This window comes from Leptosomus discolor, unplaced genomic scaffold, assembly GCF_034619465.1.
Source record: "Leptosomus discolor isolate bLepDis1 unplaced genomic scaffold, bLepDis1.hap2 HAP2_SCAFFOLD_135, whole genome shotgun sequence".
Taxonomy (NCBI): Eukaryota; Metazoa; Chordata; class Aves; order Leptosomiformes; family Leptosomidae; genus Leptosomus; species Leptosomus discolor.
The window spans coordinates 74,468-96,558 of NW_028237792.1; the positions used below are offsets into that span (position 1 = coordinate 74,468).

Genomic DNA, 22,091 nt, shown 5'->3' on the forward strand with positions numbered 1-22,091 from the left:
CCCCCCCCGGGTGCTCTGTTGGCACCAGGGGTCTGCAATGGGTCCAGGCCCCCCCTCCCCAGTGCTGTGGCAGCTCTGCCCTTCCCACCCTGCTACCCCGGGGGCTGCCTCGGCTCCACCATCCCCTCGGCACCAGCACCTGGGGACCCACGGCAGCTCGGGGACCCTTGCCGATGGCAGCTTGGGGATCCGGGGTGCCCCTGGGCCATTCCCCAGGTATCACTGGCTCCAGGACATTGCGGGGCTCAGGGACCCCTCGGCTCTCTGTGGGGCCATCGCACCTGGAACCTTGGGGACCCCCAGCTCCGGGACCTTTGGGACATCAGTGCCAAGACCTTGGGGTCCATCGGCTTGGGGACCTTGGGGTCCACCAGCTCTGGGATCCTGGGAACATCGGCTCTGGGCCCTTGGGGACCACCAGCTTGGGGACTCTGGGGGACATCAGCTCTGGGAACTTGGGGGCATCATTTCCAGGACCTTAGCTTCCCCCAGCTCCCAGATTTGGGGCTCTATGTCACCTCCAGCCCCTGGATCCCCCACTTCCCCACCACCACTAGGTCCCCAGAGCTGCAGCTGCATTCTGGGGTCCCCTGGAGCCCCCCCCGGGGACTGTCCCCATGTCCCTCAGCCCTGTACAGCCTGTAAATAGGGCCTTGGGGTCTGGTGTCACATACCCCCCCCCCCCCCCCCCCCTTCCTCCCTGGCACATTTTTAAGTTATTCCTGCCCCGGTCTGTACCCTGACCCCCCCCCCCCAATAAACATAGGAAACCTGTTGGCGTCGGCACCCATTGGCATCAGCACTGGGACCCCACCCTCCATCGCGGCCTCAGGGCACGAGCAGAGTGAAGGTTCCCCGTGTAGGGCAGGAGGGGCCACAAAAGCACCCCATAGTGGGTGGGCGCCCCCCTGCCCCCCCACATGTCGTGTGTCATCATGCTGTCCCGGCCCCAGCCCAGACGCCTGGGTTGACAGCAGGGACCAGCAGCATTTATTAAGGCCGGTCACAGGGTGGGGGTGCCCAAAGGTGTGTGGGGGGAATCCTATTTTTGGGCGGGGATCATGTCATCGATGGACTGGTTCTGCTCCAGCTTCTTCTCCATCTCCACCATCAGCTTCACCCCGTCCACCACCATCTGCACCTGCTCCACCTCCGAGAAGCCCAGGCGGTCGGCGTTGGAGATGTCAAAGACGGCACCCACGGCCGCCGTGTCCACCCCACCTGGGGGGGGGGGGGAGGAATGGGATGGGGGTGTCAGCACCCCGCAGCACTCACCATGCACCCCAAAGCACCCGTGTGCCTCAAATCCCACCTGCTCACTGTGTCATGGCCCCATGTCCCCTCACCTCTGCGTCCCTGTGCCCTGTGTCACCTTGTCACCGTGTCCTTGTCCTTGTGCCACTCTGTGGCCCATGTCCCCGCATCCCCCATCCTCATACCCGCCCTGTGCCCCACGTCCCTCTGTCCCCACACCCACCCACGTCCCTACCTGTGCCGCGCTTCTGGAGGCGGAGGCGCTTGAGGATCTCCTCAAACTTGGGGTGCTGGCTGAGCTTGGCCAGGCGGACGTGGACGCCCCCCCGCAGCCCCGTCCCCAGGTTGGAGGGACAGGTCAGGATGTAGCCCAGGTGTTCCGTCCACATGAAGGGGTGGCCTGCCTTCTTGAAGATCTCCTCGATCTGGGACACGCACACACGCACACACACACACACACACACACACACACGTGGGACCGGGTCCCCACCTGCCACCATCCTGACTCACTGCCCCCACCCTCCCAGGACACCCCTGTGGTGCCCAGCGTCACCTGCACCCAAAACATGCCCTCAGCCCCATGTCCCCACCATGCCCCTTGTGTCCTCCTGTGCCCCCCTATGTCCCCCTCAGTGCCCGTGTCCCCAAGACCCTCCATGTCCCTTCTATCACCCCCATCTGCTCCTGTGTCCCCAACGCTCCATGTCCCCATGTTCACCCAAAGCCCCCCCAATGTCCCTCTGTGTCCCAATGTCCCCAAGACCCTCCATGCCCCCCATACCTCCCACATCCCCCCCATGTCCTCGAAGGGCCCAATTCTCCCTCTGTCCCCCCACATTCTACTATGTCTCCCCTGTCCTGTTCCCGCCCCCCCCCCCCCCCCCCCCCCCAGTCTCTGACCCACCTTCTTGAGGCCGACGCAGAAGCGCCTGAACACCTCCTTCATGTTCCCCCCCTTCTCCATGGAGATGACGCGGAGGTGGTCCTCCTCGTTCACCCACACCAGGAAGGTCTTGTTGTCATTGTGCCTGCAGGGGCAGGGACAACACGACACACCCCCTCAGCAGTAGCCCGGGCACCCGGGGGCTCTGTGCACCTCCTGTGCCCCTAAATGGCCCCCCCACCAAGGTGGAACACACCCCCCCCCCGCCCAATATATGGGTGCTCCCGGGTGGTACCCTGCTCTCAGGCTGCCCCTTGCACCCCTCCTAGGTGGGGTCCCCAACACATGGGTGCTCCCAGCATCCCCCCTGCCCAAGGTGGGGCCCTGCTCTCGGAGTGCCCCCCCAGGAGGCCCCACCAGATGCCACGGGCGTCGGGCCAGTCGCGGGCCATGCCCGAGGCCAGCAGCAGGGGCGAGACAGGCTTGTCGAAGAGGAAATGGTCGTCGATGAGCTGCTGCTGCTCCTGCTCTGTCATGGCCTTCAGTGGGTAGTACCGGCCCTTGAACTCCCCCTCCAGGCTGTTCAGGGCTGCGGGAGGGGGCGGGGTCAGGGCACGGACACGCCCACATCCTCCCAGACCACGCCCACACATCGCTAGGCCTCTCCCTCCTCTGCAGGCCACGCCCACCGGCCACACCTGTGACACCTGCGACCCGGACCATGGGCCAGGCCATGGCCACAGCCCTTTTGCCACGCCTACACGCAGACCACGCCCACATCCAACAGCCACACCCAAGCCAGGTCACGCCCTGCATCCGCAGGCCACGCCCCAAACCTGCCCCGCCGACATGCAGCACACAGCTCCCCCCCCCCACCAGTGAGCAGGCAAATCCCCATCCCCTGCCACAGGCCATGCCCTCGATACAAGCCACGCCCTGGGGGCACGCCCCAACAAGCCACGCCCCTCACCATTGACGGACAGCTTCTCGATGGCACGTCGCTCCCCCCGGCTGCAGTGGGGGGGCAGGGAGTAGCCCTTGATGCTGCGCCCCGTGCGCACCCGGCTGCTCAGCACGTACTTGGGGTCCAGGTCATCCCCCCCCTGCGCGACACGTCAGTGGGGACTTAGCCTGAGGCCCTCCCACCCTGCACCGCTCCCCCCGCCCCCCCCCCGCCCCCCAGCTCAAGAGGGACACAGGCATCCGGGCACCCCAATTTCCCCCATCACCCACCACCCCAGGAGGGACCGAGGTGTACAGGCACCCCAAGACCCCCCCCCCATACCCATCATTCCCCCCTACCCCCCAGTTGGGATCCATGTCCCCCTGTCCCTATGGCCCAGGAGGGGCCCAGGCATCTGGGCACCCCCCCACCCCAGCCCTGGGGGATGCAGGGGCCCCGGCGGGACCTTGAGGTTCTCATGGTTGAGGTCGGTGCGGTGCTTGTCGGTGGGTTTGTAGCCACCATGGCGGTCCTGGATCACTGGGTCGAAGAGATCCTTGAAGACCTCGTAGGACTCCTCGTCCCCAGCCACGCAGCCCACCGTCATGATGAAGGGGTGGCCTGAGGGGGGTGAGGGGGGGTCAGGAGGTTGCTGGCACGGCACCGGGACAGGGCACGGCACTGCATGTGGCACTGGGACAGGGCACAGGGGATGGGGCATCGGCACCTAGTATGGCACTGGGGATGCGGCACCAGGTATGGGGCAGGGCTCAGCACTGGCAACAGGGCACCGGGAATGGGTATGGCACTGGAGACAGGACACCAGCACCCAGTATGGCACTGGGGACAGGGTACTGGGCACAAAGTTCGGCACTGGGGACATGTCTCTGGGCACATAGCACTGGGGACAGGAGAAGGGCACCCAGTACAGCACTGGGGATGACCCAGCAGACACTGTGTTCCCCACCACCAGCCTGGAGAGACCCCGTGTGTGGGCTGGGGACCCCATGTTGTCACCCACCGGGGTTGTCGACGCCGGTCTGGATGACGTCATCGAGGGTGAAGCCGCTGGGGGTCTCCTTGTCTCGGAGGCGCTGGTAGAGGGCAGGGGTGAGGACCTTGGCCATGTGGTTGTTGTGCTTGGTGAGGTCGGGGAACTCCTCCTCGGCCGAGAACTTGAGCTTGTGCTTGTTGTGGGTGCTGCTGAACGGCATGGCGGGGCTGCAGGAAGACGAGAGGGGGGCTGGGCACCAGGGCGGGCACCGGGCACGGCTTGAGGCGGAGGACACGGCCCAGCCATGGGGGACGCGAGCGGCGGGCACTAGGACCCGGGGGGCAGGGCTGGAGCGGGCGTGTCCCGCGGGGCGGGGCTTCAGTGGGTGGGGCGGGGCGGGGCCTGCTCAGGGGGAGGGGCCAGCGCGGGCCGGGCCATGTTTGGCCGGGCCGGGGTCGGGGCTATTTATAGCCCGGAGGGACCAGGGGACCGCACCGGGGGTGGGGGGGCGGCAGCAACCCACTCTGGGGTCCGGCCTGGCCCCGGGGGGTCCCGGCTCAAGATGGCACCGGGGAGGGTCCCGGTGGCACCGGGGAGCTCCGCTCCAGTCGGGCCCCTGTCCCGGGGCGTCCGGTCGATCCCAGCTCGGGTGGTACCGGAGGGTCCGGTCCAGTTTGGCCCCGGTGGCACCGGCTGGGTCGGTCCCGGTGGGGGTCCCGGTATGGTCGGTCCCAATGGGGGGTCCCGGTGGGTCCCGGCGGTGCCGGGGTTACCTTGAGTGGCGCAGGCGGAGCGGGTCGGGTCTGGCCGGTACCGGCGGATCAGGCAGCGACGAGAGGGGCCGGCACCGGCTTTTATCCCCCCCCCCCCGACCCCGCCCGGCTCTGGGGGCACCGGGGGGGGGCTCCGAACCGGGAGGGGGCCGGGCCCTGCCGGAGCCACCCCTTGGGACGGCGAGACCCTCTGGCCACCCCTCCGCCCCCGGAGCCGCCCCCTCGGTGTCGGGTGTCGGGTGGGCGCCCGGCCCGGCACCTGCCGCAGCCGCGGAGAGGGGTGTGCAGGACCGCCGGCACCCCCGTGCACCGGGAGACACCCCCCCCCCCCCCCCCCCCGGTACACCGGCACCCCCCCGGTACTCTGGTGCCCCTGCACCGGGCGCCCCCATTTTGCATTGCATGGTACAACGAACGGGCCCGGCCCCCCCGCCCCTTTCTGCACGGCCCCGCACGGTGCCCAGGGCCCGCTCCCCCCCCCCCCCACCCCCGCACCCCTTCTCTGCACCACCCCCCTCCCGTTACACTCCACCTCGTCGCACGTTGCACGCTGCGTGCAGGCTGGGGGCACGTTGCACGCTCCACCTGTTGTGCGTGGCACATGGCACGCCCTCGCACACCCTTGCACACCGCGTGCCGCAATGCTGCGTGTGGCACGTTGCACGTCGCATGCTGCCCATTGCATGTTTCACATCACGTTGCACATCACCCGTTGCACGCTTCTCATTGCACACTGCCCGTTCCATGCTGCCCGTTGCACGTTGCATGTTTCACATCACATGTTGCATGCTGCCCGTTGCATGTCGCATGTTTCACGTCACATGCTGCTTGTTGCAAGCTGCTTGCTGCACCCCTGCACCCACCCTTGGGCCGTGGCAGGTGCTGGCGTGTGGGTGCTGCGGGCGCGTGGCCTTGGCTGACCTTGACCCACCGTGGCCACCATGACCCTCCAACCAGGGCTTGGCTGCAACTGGGAGCAACTGGGAGGCCGGTGCAGGGGGTGCAGAGGAAGGCAGGGGCACCGTGGAGGGATGGGGAACAGCAGTAGTGTGTGTGTGGGGGTCTCGCTGCCAGGGTGGGCGCACCCACCACCCCCAAATCACTGTTGAGATCCAGCCGGGGGCGGTGTTGGCACGCCCCCATGCCCCCCATCCCCGCTCCAAGGTGGCCTGGCTGTCCCCGGCCCCCTCCCAGGGTGGTGGTGATGGGGTGTCAAGGTAGGGGGTGCCCAGGAGTGGGTGACCCTGGGCGGATCCGCTGGATCAGGGCAATTCAAGCCGGACCCCCCCCCCCCCCACCGCCCCACCCCAACACCCGGTATTTTTAGGTCGGATCCAGTTACTGGCCGGATCTGGTGTCGGTGCCGGGGGGACCGCAGTGGGGGGCATGAGACGGGCGGCAGGGACGCTGGAGTGGCACCCGTGGGTGGGGTGGGGGGCTGCTGCCAGAGCCCTTCACCCCCTCCTCAAAACACCACCAGCACCCGTGGGGAAACTGAGGCACGGGGGGTGTGGGGGGGCTCCTCTGTGGGTCTGGGGCACCCTGAGCCCCCCACGGTGCTGGGGAGGGGGGGGGCTGGCAGACAGCCCCACTGCACCCCAACATTTACACCCTGGGGGGGGGGCAGGGGCACCCCTTTAATTCTGGGGATGCCCCAGAGTCTGAGAGTCTGTGGGACCCCAGGGAGGGGGTGACCCCAAATCCCTGGGCACTGGGGAGGGGGTGACCTTGGCCATGGGGTGTCCCCCAGCCCTGGGGATAGCCGTGGGGGGGGGGGTCCCTAAGACATGGGTGCCCCATTGGGTACGGAGGGGGGGGAGGAGGGGCACATCACTGTTCTCGACCCCCTTCCCCACCCCAGTCACCCCACCCCAGGGCAGCAGCAGCGAATCAGGGGGTACAGCGAGGCAGCGGTAGCTGAGCCGGGGGGGTCCTGCTTTATTGGGGGGGGGTCACATACAAAAAAGGGGAGAACTGAGGCATCCCCACACGGCCGGCGGGGGGGGGGGTGCGGCACCCAGCAGGGGGTCCCACGGGGTGCTGGGGGGTCCAGGTCCTGCTCTGAGCATGTCGGGGGATCTGGATCCTGTTCTCGCTCGAGCATGTTGGGGCAGGGCCGGGGGGGGGGGGATCGGGTCCTGCTCCGCACATGGGAAGGGGATCTGGTGCCCACCCCAGGCAGGTCGGGGTGGGGGGGTGGAGATCTAGTTCCTGCCCTGAGAATGGGCGGGGGGGGCCTCCTGGTCCTGCTCCAAGAGCATGGAGAGATCCAGGTTCCCCCCACCCTGAGCAGCCAGAGGGATCCAGGTGCCCCCCCTTGAGCACGTGGGGGGTCTCCAGGTCCCACCCCAAGCACACGGAGGGCTCCAGGTCCCACCTTGAGCGCACGGGGAGGGGTAGGGGCGGGGGCTCCGCATCCCGCTCCGAGCATATTGGGGGGGCTCAGACCCCCCCCCCCCCCCCCCGAGTCACATGGCGGGGGCAGATCCCCCCCCACGCCGCTCACACCTGCTGAGCGATCTGCTCGATCCGCTGCAGCACCTCCTCCGACTGCAGCTGCTCCAGCGTCAGCAGCGACAGCCCCAGCTGGTCCTCCTGTGCCGGGAGGAGGGGGTGAGCCTGGGGGGGGTCCCCAACCCCGGGGTGGGGGGTCGCGGGGTCCCTGGTACCTGGTGGAAGGGCTGAGCCATCTGGCGCAGGAAGAACTTGGCCACTTGCACGGCCTCATCTACCGTCAGGTTGAGGTTGGCGTCGGTGATGTGCTCCTGGATCCAACGTGGCAACTTCCCCCGCTTGTCCGCCCGGGCGAAGCGCTGCCACGGGGACACCGCGTGGTGGCAGGCGTCCAAGAGAGGTTCCCAAAACGTGTAGGGGTCCCCAAAACCCCCCCCGCACCGTGGTACCCACCTTGTCGGCGAAGACCATGAGGCCGTAGTCAGTTTTGCCGCGCAGGGCCCGGCCGACGCACTGGGCCGCATGCCGCATGGCGTCGAAGGTGAGGAAGTCGTTCTCCCGGATCTGGAACTGGTCCCGCAGGTACTCCAGCCGGGCCTGGGAGGGAAGCATGGCCACCCTGGCTGGCCCCACTGGGGACACCGCAGTGTCCTGCCCGCAGGGGGCCCCGCTCGCTGCCCCCACCCCCCCCAGGGAGCTCCAGGGCAGCCCTGGGGTGTCATGCTGCAGCCGCGGGGTGCCACGATGTGGCCCCAGGGGGGCTCGGCCATGGCCTGTGGGTGCCCCGCTCTGTCCTTAGGGTGCCTGTTGTACCTCACGGGTGCCCTGCTGTGTCCCTAGGGTGCTCAGCTCTACCCCCCGGGTGCCCCACTGTCCCCACCAGGGTGCTCTGCAGTGTCCCCCGGGTGCCCACTGTACCCTACGGGTGCCCCACTGTGTCCCTGGGGTGCCCAGCTGCACCCCATGGGTGCCCCACGATACCCCTGGGGCACGTCACCGTGTCCCCAAAGTGCCCGCGCTGTCCCCGGAGTGCCTGGCTGTGCCGCGGGGTGTCCCCAGGGTGCCCGGCTCTGCCCCACTGTCCCCACGGGTCCCCCCGCGGGTCCCCCCTCACCTTCAGGATGCGGCTCTGGGTGTACACGTAGGGCACCCCGAACATGACGACGGCCCTGCCATAGTGGTGCACTGTGAGGGCGGGGCAAAAGGGGGGGGGCTCAGGGTGCTTCGGCACCTGCCACTGCTTCCCCCCGCCACCGTGTCCTCCCCGCCACCGCGTCCCCCCCGCCACCGCGCCCCCTCACCGAAATCAATCCCCTCCGAGACTTTGCCGCGGGCCACGGAGAGCAGGATGGCGCCCCGGCCATTCTCGCAGGCCTGCGAACAGCCATGGTGTCAGCGGGAGAGGTGGTGGTGGTGGCACTGGTGACACCCCTGGGGCGCTGCCACCCACCTCCTGGTATTTCTCCAGGGCCACGCTGGTCTCGGCCCCATCCTGCGTCTCGATGAAGATGAGCTTATTCCGCTGGATGTTCTCCAGGATGCCCTGCCGGGGGGGCGGGAGGGGGCGGTCAGGGGACCTGAGGGGACCCCATGGGGACACCAGGGGACAGGCGGGGACATACCTGCTCGTACCAGGAGGCCACAATATTCTCCATGTACTGGTAGCTGGTGAAGAAGGCGACGATGCCGTCGGGGACCACGGCCGACAGCTCCAGCAGCAGGTTCCCGTAGTTGCGGATGACGGCTGGGGTGGGGTGTGTCACCATGGGGCGCCCCCCAAAGTCCCCTCCAGACCCTGAATGTCCCTGCCACCCCTGTCCTGCCATCCCCCCCAACCCCGAACCCATTTCTGTCCTTCCCCAGGTTCCCCTGCCCCAGTCCTGGTCCCTCCAGCCTTGCTCCCCCTGTCCCCCCTCCCAGCCCCATAACCCTGTCCCTGGGGCCCCCCCAGCGCTGTATCCCCCTGTCCCCACCCCTGTCGTCCCCCCCTCCCAAAATCCCGTCCCCCACCGATGTCCTCGCGCGTCTCGAACTTGGAGCTGATGGCCACCTGGTCGTTGCCACGACCCACGATCTGCAACGGACGGGGACACTGGTGACACGGGGGTCCCCACTCCCCCCACCACCTCCCATTCCCCCCCCGCGGTGCTCCGCACTCACCATGGGGCACAGGCAGGTCCGGGCCAGCGTCATGGTGAAGGTCGCCATGGTGACGGGGCGGAAATCCAGGATTTTGGGGTAAATGTCCAGCGGGGAGAGAGTCTGGGGGCAGAGGGGACATGGGGATGGGGTCACCCCGATGGGCCTGGGGGGGGATGTGGTGGTGGGGGAGACACTGGGGGATGTGGTACGGGGGAACACGGGGGATGTGGGGATACAGGAGACATGGCAGGGAGGTCACAGGGACCACGAGGGGACACACTGGGGACTCACCCCTGACGTGATGATGACCGACTGGAAGCGCTCAAAAACGGGTTTGATGGCAACGGAGGCATCCATGCAGCTGAGGGGGGGACACACAGACCCCTGGGGTGACACCGCCACTGCCCCCCACAGCATCCCTGTCCCCACCCCGGTCCCCCCCATGTCCCCACACCTGAAGTGGAGGATGGGGTTGGCGATGGTGGGGGTCCTGTCATCGAAGGGCTCGATGATGATGGTGAAACCTGGGGGTGCAGGAGAATTGGGGGGGGGGGCGGACACACGCACCCCCTCAGCGCCACCCAGGGCAGGGTCGGGGTGGTGCCCTGCACCCCCCCAAGCAGGACCCAGGATGCCCCCCCCGCCCCCAGGGTGCTCACCCACCCCAAGGGAGCCTACAGACTGTCCCACCACCCATGGGTGGCAAACCCCGCACTGGGGGGGGGTCTCAGACCCCCAAAAGGGGTGCTTGGGAGCTGCCCACCCCCTGTTCCATCTCCGGGGAGCCCCCAGCGCCCACCGACCCTTGGCGTAGGTGCTGACGAGGGTGGCGAAGTTGGCGACGAGGGTGATGGCAGAGAAGTCAGCCACGTCCGCGATCTCCAGCGTCCGCAGCAGCGAGTGCAGCCGCTCGGCGCAGAACCTGTGGGGGGGACACGGGTCACCGGCGGGGGGGACACGACACACACGTCACTGCGGGGGGACACGTGACACACACATGTCACCCTGGGCGGGGGGACAGGGCAGCCCCGGGTGAGGGGAGGAATGGCATGAGGAGGGGAAATGGCACCTTTTGGGGGGTACGTGATCATGCCAGGGAGGAGAGACAGTGCCCCTGGGGGGGGACATAGCAGCTTGGGGGCGGGGGGAAGCAAACCCTTGGGGGGTCACAGGCCACCCTGGGGGGGGTGTCACAGGACCCTTGAGAGGGGACACAGAACCCCTGGGGGGTCACAAGCCACCCTGGGGGGGTCACAGGCCATCCTCAAGGGGATCACAGGACCCTTGAGAAGGGACATAACACTCTTGGAGGGGTCCACAGGCCACCCTGAGAGGAGGGTCACAGGACCCTTGAGACAGGACACAGCACCCTTGGGGGGAGCCACAGGACATCCTGGGAGGGGTCACAGGACCCTTGAGAGGGGACACAGCACCCTTGGGGGGGGGCCACAGGCCACCCTGTGGGGGGGGATGTGGCAGCCCAGGGCCACGTTCCCCTTGGGGGTGGCAGGTTCCTTTGTAGGGGACACACACACACGACAGGGGGACAGCCCCCCGCTCCAGACTCACCGCAGAGGCTTGCGCTCAATGCAGACCTTCTCGTAGAGATCCTTGAGGAAAGCAGGGGGGCTCTCCTGCACCACCCGCGGCCCCCGCACCCGCGCCCGCAGATAGGCTACGAACCGCTTGAGGAACCCCACGAAGTGCTCGGCCGTGCGGATGCTGCCGGGCACTGCCTCTGGGGGGACACGGGGGGCAGTCAGAGAGGGGCACCCACCCCCCGCGCCTCACCCTTGGGGACCCCCAGGGATCCCCCATGCTCTGGCAGAGATCAGGGGGCACCGGAGGGTGGGGTGTGGGGCTAGGCACTCCCCAAAGAGCTCGGGGTGGGTGTGTCTGCACCCCAAAAGGGAGCTCAGAGGAGAACACCCCAAAAAGGGGGGGGGTGGCTGCTCCCCCACGTACCCTTCAGGATCTCGTCGGGCAGGACGGGGTTGGCGAGGTAGAGGTCGGTCTCCCGCGCCACGCCGGCCTCCCGCAGCCCCTCCACCAGGCGCCGGTACTCGTCTGCCAGCCGCCGCGCGTCCGTCTCCTTGATCCTGCGGGGGGGGGTGTGGTGACAAGCGGGGACAGGGGGGGGACGGGACACGAGGCAAGGGGGGGTTGGGGGGGACCCTCACTTTTGGATGGTGGCCTGGAGCGTAGCCACGTTGGCCTGGCAGCGGTCCAGCGTGCGGCGTGTGATGTTCACCCCCATAGAGTCAATGCAGACGTTGTCTAGGGGGGGACACTCACATCAGCCCCCACTGGGACACCCCAAAACCCAGGGTTTTGGGGGGGGCGGCGGGACGTTGCTGACCGATGTTGTGCGCCTCGTCAAACACCACCACGGATTTCCTGGCCAGCTCCTTGGAGACCAGGTCAGCGATTTTGGGGTCCAGCAGGTAGTGGTAGCTGTAGACCACGATGTTGGCATGGAGGATCTGGGGGGGGAACACACATTTGGGGGCGTTCAGGGACAGGGGAGGCACCTCAGATCCCCCCCCAGCCCCCCTCTGGGGTCCTCCCCTCCCCATGTACCGAGTAGCGGGCGAGGAAATAGGGGCACCAGCCCCGACGGCGGCCATGGGCCTTGAGGTCATCCAGGTTGTAGATCCCGTAGGGCAGTGGCTCCTCACGCCCGTGGGTGTCGAAATCCTGCGGGGAGACCCCCGGGTTGGGGGTGGCCGGGGGTGGGGGGAGACACCCTGGGGGGCTGGTAGGGGATGGCGGAAGGCAGGATATGGGTGCAGGGTAGAAGTGGGTGGTGGCCACGGGGCACCCCAGGGTGCTGCGGGGAGGGGTGGATAGGGATCCCAGGGTGCTGGGGACCCGGCTGGGGAACTAGGGGCACCCCAGGGTGCTGGAGGGGGATCTGAGGGGATCCCAGGGTGCTGGGGAGCCAGACAGACACTGGGGGCACCCCAAGGTGCCAGGAGGTATGGGAGATACCACAGGGCACCCAGGGACATGCAGGAGACTTGGGTGTCCCCAAGTGCCATCAGGGAAGGCAGGATACCTTTGGGATCCCGTCAGGGTCAGGGGGAGATCCCCGGGTGACCATCGAGGGGGGAATCCCTCACCTCGAAGAAGCGGCAGGCGGGCAGGGATCCGTCGTGCTGGTGCTGCGCTCGCACGTAGGAGGCCGTCAGGCTCAGGCACCGGCTGTCCACCTCCTTCCCGAAGCGCAGCGAGGACACCTGCACCCCCACAGTCACCGCCTGTCCCTCCCCAGGATCTATCAATCCATCCTCCCCCACCGCCGGTGGATCCCACCCGGTCCCCTGCGCACCTCGGGGTGGATGCAGAGGTTCTTCCTGGAGCTCAGTGCCAGCCCCAGGAACGGCACCTTCTCCCCTAGCTCCTTCTCGTAGAAATCCATCAGCTTCCGCAGCTCCTCGATCACCTGCATCGTCGTCGGCGCTCAGACAGATCCCTCGGGATCCCTTCCACAGATCCCTCAAGATCCCCTCCGGGATCCGCTCCCTCCAGCCCCTCACCCCACCTTCTCAATCTCTGGCACCGTGCGGGAGCAGTAGATGAGTTTGGTGACATCCAGCGGCCGGGCCTGGGGAGAGACGGGACACTCGGGATCTGCTGGGCTGGGATCGGCTGGGATCGGGCACCGGCGCTCACCCGCTGGTAGGCGACGATGAGCGACAGCAGCGACACCGTCTTCCCGGTCCCCGAGGGCATCTCCAGCACGCCGTGGCCCTGCCGAGAGCAGCGGTGTCACCCCAGTGGGGACAGTGCCGGGGGTGGATCCCCACCAGATCCCGCTGTACCTTAGCATCCAGGGTCCTCTTGAGCTCCAGCATGTAGGAGAACTGCTCAGGGTAGATGTAGTCATAGGGGAAATAGACCAGGAGGCCGTCGATGTTGAGCCTGCGGAGTGGCCAGGGAGAGAAGGATTCCCGCAAGGGATTCCGCCAGATCCCACCCCCCCGCAGCGGGGAGCTCGGCGCCTGGCTGGTCCCTCCTCGCCCTGGGATCAGGGCGCCCCCGCCCACCCATGCCGTGTGTCGTGCCGTGCCGTGTCCCCCCCGTCCCTTAGCAGGTCTGTGACGGCGGGCGGGATCCGGTGGGCGGCGGGATCCGGTGGGGCGATTCGCGGTGCTGAGGCGGTCCCCGGGAGCCTCTGCGGGTCTGCGTTTTCCATCCCTGCCCCGGCAGGGATCCGCTCCGCAGCCAAGACTACCAGGGATCTACCATGATCCCGGCCCTCCCGCGGGCCCGGCAGCCCCCGGGAAACCGGCCCTCCGTGGGCGCAGCCCCGCCCCCCCGGGATCCCCCCCGCGATCCCGCCCCCGCCCTCCCCCCCCCCATGCCCCGGGATCCCGCCCCCACGCCCCCCTTCTCACTTCATGGCTCCCGCCGCTTCCACACGCAGCCGGCTGCGACGCGGCCCCACCCCTCCAGTCCCCACCTCGGTCCGCTCCACTTCCCCATTGGCCGACACCTTACACCCCCCCCCCCCCCTTCCGCTTGGCCGCGCTTGCTGCCAATCACGGCGCGCGGAAGGCGCCTCGTCGGTAGAGGGCGGGAGCGGCCGCGCGCGGGGGAATGCAATCGCCCGCCGAGCGCCCAGGGCAGCGAGTTGAGCGCCGAGCCATGAAGCAGGCGGCGGGAAAGCGGGGGGCGGGAAAGCGTGGGGACCCGTGCGGCCCCCACGGTCGTGTCTCGTGTGTTCCCCCACCACCACCCCCGAGCGGGATGTCCCCACCCGTGTCACCCTCCGCCCTGCGCAGGGTGTCGTCCCGTGTCCATCCCCCCCCCAGTCCAAAGCGGGGTGTCTTGGATCACGTCACCCACCCTGGTCCCGAGTGGGGACCCCCCAACTCGTGTCTCCCCGTCCCCGCCCGCGTGGGCGCCAGGGACAAACTGTGGTGACGCGGTGGCACGGACAGAGACTCAAAGAGCTTTATGGCACAACCACACCCCCCCCCCCCCTTCACCCCCCATTGTGGGGGGATCCTCAAACCACCAGGGCAGGGGGGGCTGGGTGGGTCCGTCCCTGCTGGGTCACACCTGGGGGGGGGGGAGAAATGGGGGGTTATGGGGGGGGAAGAGAAGTGAGGGACTTAAAGGAGGGGGAATAGAGAAATGGGGAGGTTAAAGGGGAGGGGAGAGAAATGGGATGTTATCGGGGGGAGGGGAGAAATGGGGGGTGCCAGGGGGTCTCACCCGGGTGGCGGAGGCATGGGGCAGCCGCTGCTCCCTCCCCAGGGGGCTGGTGCTGGGGTCCCCCTCGGTCTCCACCGCGTGGCCGCTGCCGAACAAGCCCGTGAGAAGCCCAAAAACGGGGGTGCGCGACCCCCTGACCCACCCCACCCCACCCCCCAAGTCTCACCTCTCCCCTGGCCCCCGCCGCCGCCGCCACTGCGCCACCAGCGCCAGCCCCACGCCAGGGCCCAACAAGGCCAGCGGGAGGGCGCAGGCGAGGGCGAGGGGCGCTGGGGGCCGGCGCTGGGGGGCTGGGGGAGGTCCCCCAACCTCCTCCTCACAGCGGGACCCCATGAAACCGGGGGGGCAGGCGCAGACGTGGCCGGAGAAGTGGGTGTAGCAGGTGGCCCCGTGGAGGCAGGGGCCGGAGGCGCAGGCGTCGGCGCGGCGGCGGCAGTCGGGCCCAGCGTAGCCAAGGGTGCAGGAGCAGGTGAATGCGTTGGCGCCATCCTGGCAGGTGCCGCCGTTGGCGCAGGGGTTGGGGGTGCAGTCGTCGGTGTTGCGTTCACATCGGCGTCCCGAAAAGCCCGGCCGGCATTTGCAAATGGCACCGCGGCCCAAGTCCCGGCACTGGCCACCTGCACCAGGGACAGAGGGGGGGACGTCAGCGACGTCAAAATGTGCCGTGTTTGGGGGGCACAGGGGTGGTTGGGGACGCGTGGGGCCGCTCACCATGCAGGCAGAGGTGGTCGGCACAGCGGTCGGCGCGGCGCTCGCAGTTGGAGCCGCGGAAGCCAGGAGGGCACCGGCAAGTGTAGCCAGCGCCGGGGTCCGGGTCTGGGGCGCAGGCGCCACCGTTGAAACAGGGACCGAGGGCGCACGGCGATGGCGGCACCTCTGGGAGAGGCTCTGGCATCGCCAACCGCCCCGCAGCTGGGAGCGAGGCCGAAGGCGCTGGGGCGGCTGCCGGCACCGGACCTTCGGGGGCCGCTGCCGGTGCTGCCGCTGGTGCTACTGCTGGGGCCACCGGTGCCACCACTGGTGCTTCCAGGGCCACCACCGGTGCTGCTGGGGCCACTGGTGCCAGCACTGGTGCTTCCAGGGCCACCACCGGGGCTGCTGGGGCCACCGGTTGCTCCGCCGGTGCTGCCGGTGCCTCTGCCAGTGCTGCCGGTGCTGCCAATGGTCGTCCTGGGCCAGGGGTGTCACAGCGGGGCCCCGGGGAGTCAATCCTGTGACCCTGCATGGGCAGCACAGTTACCGGACAGCGGGAACGGGGGCACCGAACCTCCCCCTGGGGTGGACATGGGGGCACTGGGAAGCACCAGGGGGTGCCTGGTCTGACCCCGGGGGTCCTGGCGTGACACGGGGGGGTGCCAGGGCAGGGGGCAGGGGGGGGCCGACTCACCACGCAGGTGCCCCCGTCGGTGCAGGGGCTGCTGTCAGCGCCAGGGGGGGAGCAGGCTTCCCAGCACCCACCTGCGGGGAGAGCAGGGGTGTCAAGGGGGGACCCCTTAAAACGCAGGGGACGCCGTGGGGGTGCAGCAGGGGGCCGGGGTACTCACGGCGGGCACAGCAGGGGGGCCAGCAGCGGCGGGGGGGGCGGCAGGCAGTGGCGGCGGCAGGGGGGAGGCAGCGGCGGGTGCAGGGGGGGCAGCGGGGGACGCAGCGGGGGCCGCGGGCGGGAGGGCGGCAGCGCAGGCGGGTGCCGAAGCGCAGGCCCCCCCCCGCACCCCCCCGCCAGGGACCCCCCGGGGAGAGGTGCTGTCGGGCCACTGTGCGCCCCAGGAGCCGGCCCTGGGGCCCTGAGGCACCCGTCAGCACCCACAGCCCCCCCTGGGACCCCCCCAGACACCCCCTGCCCCCAGCTCTCCCTTTCTGCCTCCCCCCCCCCCCAAGCCAAGGATTCCCATTCACACCCCCGTCCCAAACATCCAGGGCTCCCCTTTCCCCCGAAAACCCCCATTTGCTGCCCCCAAATCTCACAGACCCCCATTTGCCCCCACTCCCATCTGCCCGACCCCAATACGTCCCCCATTTCCCCCGCAACGCCCCGGGCTCTCATCTGTCCCCCCCTTATCCCCCTTCCACCCACTATGGGAACCCCATTCCCCCCCCCAACAGCCAGGGCGCCCCCCCCAAACCCCATGGGCTCCCCACTTCTCCCCACTCACCCCCAGAGCCTTTGGCCTCCTCCAGCCGCCACGACTCAATGACGAGAGAGACGGTGCCCTGGGGGAGTGAGGGGGCAAAAATTGGGGGGGGGGGGGGGCAGGCTGTCAAGCCTGGTCCCTTGAGGTGTCCTGGGTCCATGAGGGGGGGATCAGAATTCGGGGGGGGGGGGGGTGGGCGGGTGTCCTCACCGGCCACGGGAAGGCGAAGGGCAGGTGGAGGATGCGGGGGGCCCCTGGGGCAGGGGGTGGTCCGGGGGGGCTGTGGGTGACCCCCAGGCTGCAGCCGGCCCCCCCAGGGGGCCGCAGGCAGAGGCGGAAGACGAGGCGACAGGAGGGGGGACCCCCACATGGCCCCCCTGGGCCCCCCCGGGCTGACAGCACCCGCAGCTCCAGCACCCCGGCTGGCTGCACCTGCAGGTGGGCATCAGCAACCTGAGAGACCCCCCCAGCACCCCCAAAATACCCCTCAGGACCCCCCAGTACCAAACCATCCCCCAAAACACCCCCAGCACCCCAAGGCAGCCCTCTAGGCCCACACTGATGCCACACCCAGCAACCCAAACACCACGCAAGGACCCTCCCCAGTACCCAAATATTCCCCAAAAATCACCAAAATACTCCCCAGCACCCCAAAATGGCCCTTTACGACCCCCCTGATCCTCCCCAGCAGCCCAAATTCACGCCAAAAACCCCCACCAACTCCCCAGGGACCCCCAAAATTCCCCAGAGCGCCCCCCAGCACTACAAACAGCCCCCTGGGACCCCCAACATCCCCTCCCCAAATACCCCTCTTGCCCCAAGACCCCCCCATTAGGAACCATAAATGGACACCCAAAGCACCCCAAGATCCCTCCATATCCCTCCACGGACCCACCCCAAACTGCCAAGGGTCTCCCCCAGCCCCCTCCCCGGGGTCAGGCTCACCGGCGGGGGGCAGAGGAGGGCGAGGAGGGCAACCAGCAGCAGCGCAGCCATGGCCGGCACCAGGGGGGCGGATCCGGGCCCAGGGGTCCTGCCTGGTCCCAGGGCTCGGCAGGATCTGAGCCCACTGCCCCCCCACCCCGGACCCCTTTCTAGGGGCCAAGACCCGCCCCCCCGCTCGCAGGCCACGCCTCCATCCCGCCCCCTGCTCGCAGGCCCCTCCCTCCCCCCCAAAAGGGGGATCCAGCCCCACAACCCCCCTCCCCCCCTCTTAAAACGGCCGGGATCCGATGGGGGGGGGGGTGTGGTGGTGGTGGTGGGGTGGGGGTGTCGCCCCGCGCCCCCCCAAGCAGCACAGTGCACCCGCAGCTCCACGTCACCCTTTATTCACCCCCGCCGGGGTTGAGCCCCCCTGCCCAACCCCCCCCCAATCAGGGCCACGCCCAGCTGCGCCCCACCTTCCCCACCACAGGCGCCACCGGCGCCCCCGACCCGCATCATTGTCCGCCGGCGGAGAAGGGGGGGGGTGGGCGTCGCGTCGTCCGTCTGTCCATCCCCCCCCACTTTGCCCCCGCTGACATCACGCCGGTGTCCTCGCTGACGTCACGATGACCTCACTGCTGCTTCGAGCGAGGCCAGAGGCGCCCAGCCAAGGCGCCCAGGAAAAGCCCCGTCGGCTTCTTGCCCTGCGCCAGCTCCGCCAAGCGCTGCTGCTCCTCCTGCACGCCCCCCCGCCGGGTTTGGGGTGAAAACCAGCTGTTACAGGCAAGGAGGAGCCACCACCGTGTCCCCTCCGAACCCCCAAACCCCGCGGCGCACCCCCACCTCCTCCAGCTGCGACCGGCGCCGTTTGAAGGCCGCCAGCGGATCCTCCTCCAGCGCGTAGTTCTCCAGCACCGTCCGGACATCCTCCACCCCGCTGAGGGCGATGGCTGCGAGGAAGAGGAGGGGGAAGGGAGACACTGAGGGGTGGGAAAGCGGCACGGGGGGGGGAAGCAGGGGGTCGGGGGGCACCCACTTTTGAGGAAGGCGGTGAGGTCGTAGAGCGCGCGGTCGTCGGAGCTGCCGTCCCAGCGTGGCAGCGCCAGCCCGTTGTAGGGCTGGAGGCAGAAGGCCTCGCGTCGGCAGTCCACCACCACCACCTTGGCGGGGTCTCTGTTGAGGCAGGAGATGTCCTGCGAGGGGGGACGACACAAAGAGGGGCTGTCTGGCGGGGCGGGGTCACTGGAGCGTCCGCCCCCCTCCCCGGCACCCCCCAACCTTGACGTGGTGCCCGTCCATGTAGCGGGTGGCGTCGCGGAAGAGGCGGTAGGAGACAAAGCCGTGGGGGTCCACGCTGTCGATGAGGGGAAAGGCGGTCTGGGGGGTGGAGGGGGGTGAGAGGGTGGGGGGCACGCTGAACCCCCCCCGGGGTGGCTGTGCCCCCCCTGCTGGACGCTCACCATGCCGGTTTCGGAGGTGAAGACGACGATCTCGTAGAGGGGTGCAAGCTGCTGGAGGAGGCTCTCGATGCCTGGGCGCTTCTTGAAGCGCCAACCGGTGACGAGCTGGTTTTGGGGAGGGGGGGATGGGGACAGGGAGGTGTCACTGTGGTGGGGGAGGTGGGTGGCAGGTGGGGGACCCACGGGGGGAGGCTCGGGGGCCACTCACCGACCACTCAGGGTGCAGCAGGACGTCGGTGAGCTCAATGACGAGGGTGTAGGGGGGCTGGTAGTAGGGCTCGCGCAGAGGGTCCGGCAGCAGCTTGGGGCTGGTGGGCTCGATGATCATCTGGGGTGGGGATGGAGCCCCCCAAGAACAGGGATGAGCCACCAGCATGGGGACGAGGATCCCCCAAACAGAACCCCGCGCCGGGGCAAGGGGCGGAGTGCGGGGACGTGAGCTCTCGCCTCATGACGAAACCCCCATGGGGACAGGGACCCCAGATGGGGGACAAGGGAACCCCAAAATAGGGGGCAACTGGCCCCCAGAAGAGGGACAGGGGAACCCCAAAACAGGGACATGACTCCCCAGCACTAGGGCAAGCTCCCCCAGGAGTGGCCAGGGATCCAAAACGCCCCCAAAATGGGGAGGGAGCTCCCCAAAAAGGTGAGAGAGCTCCTGGGATGGGGACGGCTACCCCTGATCAGATGAAAACCCCTCCCCAAAATGGGGTGAACCCCCCCCTAAAAGGGGTTCCCACGCACCTGCCTGTAGTCCTTGAAGTACTTGTAGGTTCTGCGGAGCTGCTGGATGCCTACGGGGTCTGTGGAGCCAAAGCCAGCGTGGGGGAGGGTCACTGTCCCCTCCCCCACCACCCCTCCACCAGGATAAAGACCAAAATGCCCCCCCCAAAAGCCCCTTTTGGGTAGCAACAGGGTGTCAAAAACGCTGTAAAAGCCTCTGGCTGCAACATCGAGGTGACAAATGGCCCCGAGAAAGCGCTGTGTCCCCCATGTCACCCCCCCGGGGGTCTCTGGGGACGTCACTCACCCCCATCGAACTCGTCGGGGATCTGTGGGGAGAAAAGGGGGGGCGGGAGGTTAAGGGGGGGACAGGAAGAAGGACGTGGTGGTACCGGGGGGGTTGCGGTGGCACTGGAGGGAGGGAGGGACACGCGAAGTGACAGGGACAACAGGGACGAGGTGACAGGGACAATTCGCAGGGAGGTGACAGCCGCTTCCGTGCCGTTTCCTTCCGCAAACTGATCTCCCTGTCACCCCACGGGGGCCATTGTCACCTGCTCAGCACTACCCTCCCACCCCCCGCCCCCCTGTTTGATGTCCCCATGTCCCCCCCCACCCCCGCTGGTCACTGGAGACAATTCGCACCTCTGCCTCCCCGGGGAGCTGCCCCGCACATCAAAACCCCCCTCAGCGCCTCCCAAATCCTCCAAAAACCCCCGCTGTTTTGGTCAAAACCCCCCATAACGCCTCCCAAATCCTCCAAAAATGAGGCTGTTTTGGTCAAAACCCCCCGCAGTGCCTCCCAAACCCTCCAAAAAAAGGCTGTTTTGGTAACAAAAACACCTCCCTGGGGTGTGACAAGGACTGGCAGTCCTTTTGGGGACACCACCCCCCTCAGTGGATGCAGAGCCCTGGCACCCCACCTGCTCCAAAGACCCCAAAATCAGGGAAAACACCAGCGAAAGGGGGTGGCTGGGGGCACGCTGGGAGGCGCCACGCCCCCCCATGTTGTCCCCAAAAGTCTCCCAAGGAGAAGGAGGGGACATCAGAGCACCCCACCGCCTAAAAAGAAGGGGGGGGGGGAGGTGGAGCGCCCCTCACCTTGGCTCCGTGCTCATCCACCGCGTTGCTGCCTGCGGAGAGGGGAAGAGCGGAGGTGAGGGGAGGCTGCAGCGGCACTGGGGAGGGGGGGACACACGCGGGAAGGTGTGTGTGTGGGGGGACAGTGGGGTCACACCGAAGATGTAGATGATGGCCACGCCGCCACCGGCACCCAGCAGCCCCGCCAGGCGCAGGGCCACCCGCCGGGCGGCCGCCATCCGCTCCCGCCGCCGCCGCTCTTCCTCCTCCTCCTCCTCCGGGCCGGGGGTGCGCCCCAGGGGTCCCTCTGCCGTCTGCGGGGACATGGGACATGGAGAGGGGGACATGGTGAGCCCTGGGGACGGCTGAAGGGCCCGGGGCCCTCCCCCCAGAAACACTTGGGGACAACTAGAGACGTCCAGGAATGACCAGGGACACCCAAGGGAGCTCTGGGGACAGTCAGGGACACCCGAGGAGCCTCCTGGGACCTTTGGGGACACTTGGGGACACCCAGGGAGCTCTGAGGATGTCAGAGGTTGACCGGGGACATCCAGGGTCACACGGGGAGACCTAGGGATCCTTGGGGACACCCAGGGATGTCCGAGGATGGCCAGGGACACTCAAGGAGCCCCAGAGACACTTTGGGGACACCCATGGAGCCCCAGGGACAGCCGAGGATGAGAGGGGACACGCAGGGAGCCCTGGGGACACTCGTGGAGCCGGGGACACGCCAGGGACGGCCGACGACGAAAGGGGACACCCAGGGACCCCTGGGGACACTCGTGGAGCCTCAGGGACGACGGAGGGTGCGCAGGGACACCTGGGGACCCCCAGAAAGGACCGGGAACCACCGAGGAAGGACAAGACCGGCTGTAGAGCTCTGGGCCGGGAAGGGCCAGAGACCCGGAGACACGTGGGGACACCCGTGGAGCCCCCGTGCCCCTCCCCCGCCCCGCGGGACCCTCGCCGCCCCCTCAGGCCCAGACCCCGGCCCTGCCCACTGGGCTCAGCCCAGTCGCGGCCCCACCTGGTGCCGCCGCAGCCGCTCCCGCAGCACCGCCTCGGTGCCCGCGGTGCCGCTGGCGGCCCGGCCCAGCGCGGCGCGG

At 68.5% G+C, this 22,091-nt stretch overlaps 3 protein-coding genes across 5 annotated transcripts; all 3 read right to left on the reverse strand.

Annotated features, from left to right (window-relative positions):
* Positions 1-1,042: 1,042 nt before the first annotated feature.
* CKM (creatine kinase, M-type) lies at positions 1,043-4,294 on the reverse strand. 2 transcript variants are annotated; one of them, XM_086481030.1, is made up of 7 exons: positions 4,102-4,294; positions 3,547-3,701; positions 3,108-3,240; positions 2,555-2,726; positions 2,159-2,282; positions 1,490-1,679; positions 1,043-1,221 (listed from the first exon to the last, which is right to left on the reverse strand). In XM_086481030.1, the coding sequence occupies exons 1-7, from the start codon at positions 4,292-4,294 to the stop codon at positions 1,043-1,045; spliced, it is 1,146 nt and encodes a 381-aa protein (XP_086337156.1). The 2 variants fall into 2 exon arrangements, with proteins under 2 accessions (XP_086337156.1, XP_086337157.1); XM_086481031.1 differs by lacking the exons at positions 3,547-3,701; positions 4,102-4,294 and adding an exon at positions 3,333-3,340 and having other exon boundaries at positions 3,108-3,202.
* Positions 4,295-7,349: 3,055 nt separating this feature from the next.
* ERCC2 (ERCC excision repair 2, TFIIH core complex helicase subunit) lies at positions 7,350-13,363 on the reverse strand. Of its 2 annotated transcripts, XM_086481028.1 has the most exons (22): positions 13,268-13,363; positions 13,119-13,196; positions 12,988-13,050; positions 12,775-12,888; positions 12,566-12,682; positions 12,024-12,140; positions 11,803-11,926; positions 11,624-11,720; positions 11,409-11,542; positions 11,013-11,181; positions 10,247-10,365; positions 9,898-9,967; positions 9,735-9,804; positions 9,462-9,563; positions 9,312-9,375; positions 8,924-9,045; positions 8,752-8,844; positions 8,603-8,675; positions 8,416-8,486; positions 7,755-7,898; positions 7,517-7,660; positions 7,350-7,442 (listed from the first exon to the last, which is right to left on the reverse strand). In XM_086481028.1, exons 1-22 carry the CDS (start codon positions 13,298-13,300, stop codon positions 7,350-7,352), a joined length of 2,211 nt encoding a protein of 736 aa, XP_086337154.1. In that variant the 5' UTR covers positions 13,301-13,363. The 2 variants fall into 2 exon arrangements, with proteins under 2 accessions (XP_086337154.1, XP_086337155.1); XM_086481029.1 differs by lacking the exon at positions 13,119-13,196.
* Positions 13,364-18,331: 4,968 nt separating this feature from the next.
* On the reverse strand, positions 18,332-19,956 carry TIMM50 (translocase of inner mitochondrial membrane 50). Its single transcript, XM_086481027.1, has 7 exons — positions 19,927-19,956; positions 19,391-19,510; positions 19,183-19,287; positions 19,001-19,099; positions 18,759-18,915; positions 18,566-18,672; positions 18,332-18,459 (listed from the first exon to the last, which is right to left on the reverse strand). The coding sequence occupies exons 2-7, from the start codon at positions 19,508-19,510 to the stop codon at positions 18,355-18,357; spliced, it is 693 nt and encodes a 230-aa protein (XP_086337153.1). The 5' UTR covers positions 19,927-19,956; the 3' UTR covers positions 18,332-18,354.
* Positions 19,957-22,091: the final 2,135 nt, after the last annotated feature.

What these genes read in the sequence shown, in the direction of transcription:
- CKM (XM_086481030.1), bottom strand. Translation starts at nt 4,294, where the DNA reads ATGCCGTTCAGCAGCACCCACAACAAGCACAAGCTCAAGTTCTCGGCC. An exon ending in CGAGAAGCTGTCCGTCAATG is followed by an intron (nt 2,727 to 3,107) that starts GTGAGGGGCGTG and finishes CCCCTCCCGCAG; the next exon opens with CCCTGAACAGCCTGGAGGGG. An exon ending in CCTCCAGAAGCGCGGCACAG is followed by an intron (nt 1,222 to 1,489) that starts GTAGGGACGTGG and finishes CCCCCCCCCCAG; the next exon opens with GTGGGGTGGACACGGCGGCC.
- ERCC2 (XM_086481028.1), bottom strand. Translation starts at nt 13,300, where the DNA reads ATGCTGGAGCTCAAGAGGACCCTGGATGCTAAG. An exon ending in TCATCGTCGCCTACCAGCGG is followed by an intron (nt 13,051 to 13,118) that starts GTGAGCGCCGGT and finishes GTCTCTCCCCAG; the next exon opens with GCCCGGCCGCTGGATGTCAC. An exon ending in CGTCAGCACCTACGCCAAGG is followed by an intron (nt 9,968 to 10,246) that starts GTCGGTGGGCGC and finishes CTGCACCCCCAG; the next exon opens with GTTTCACCATCATCATCGAG.
- TIMM50 (XM_086481027.1), bottom strand. Translation starts at nt 19,510, where the DNA reads ATGATCATCGAGCCCACCAGCCCCAAGCTGCTGCCGGACCCTCTGCGC. An exon ending in TCACCTCCGAAACCGGCATG is followed by an intron (nt 19,100 to 19,182) that starts GTGAGCGTCCAG and finishes TCCACCCCCCAG; the next exon opens with ACCGCCTTTCCCCTCATCGA. An exon ending in TGGACGGGCACCACGTCAAG is followed by an intron (nt 18,916 to 19,000) that starts GTTGGGGGGTGC and finishes CCCCCCTCGCAG; the next exon opens with GACATCTCCTGCCTCAACAG.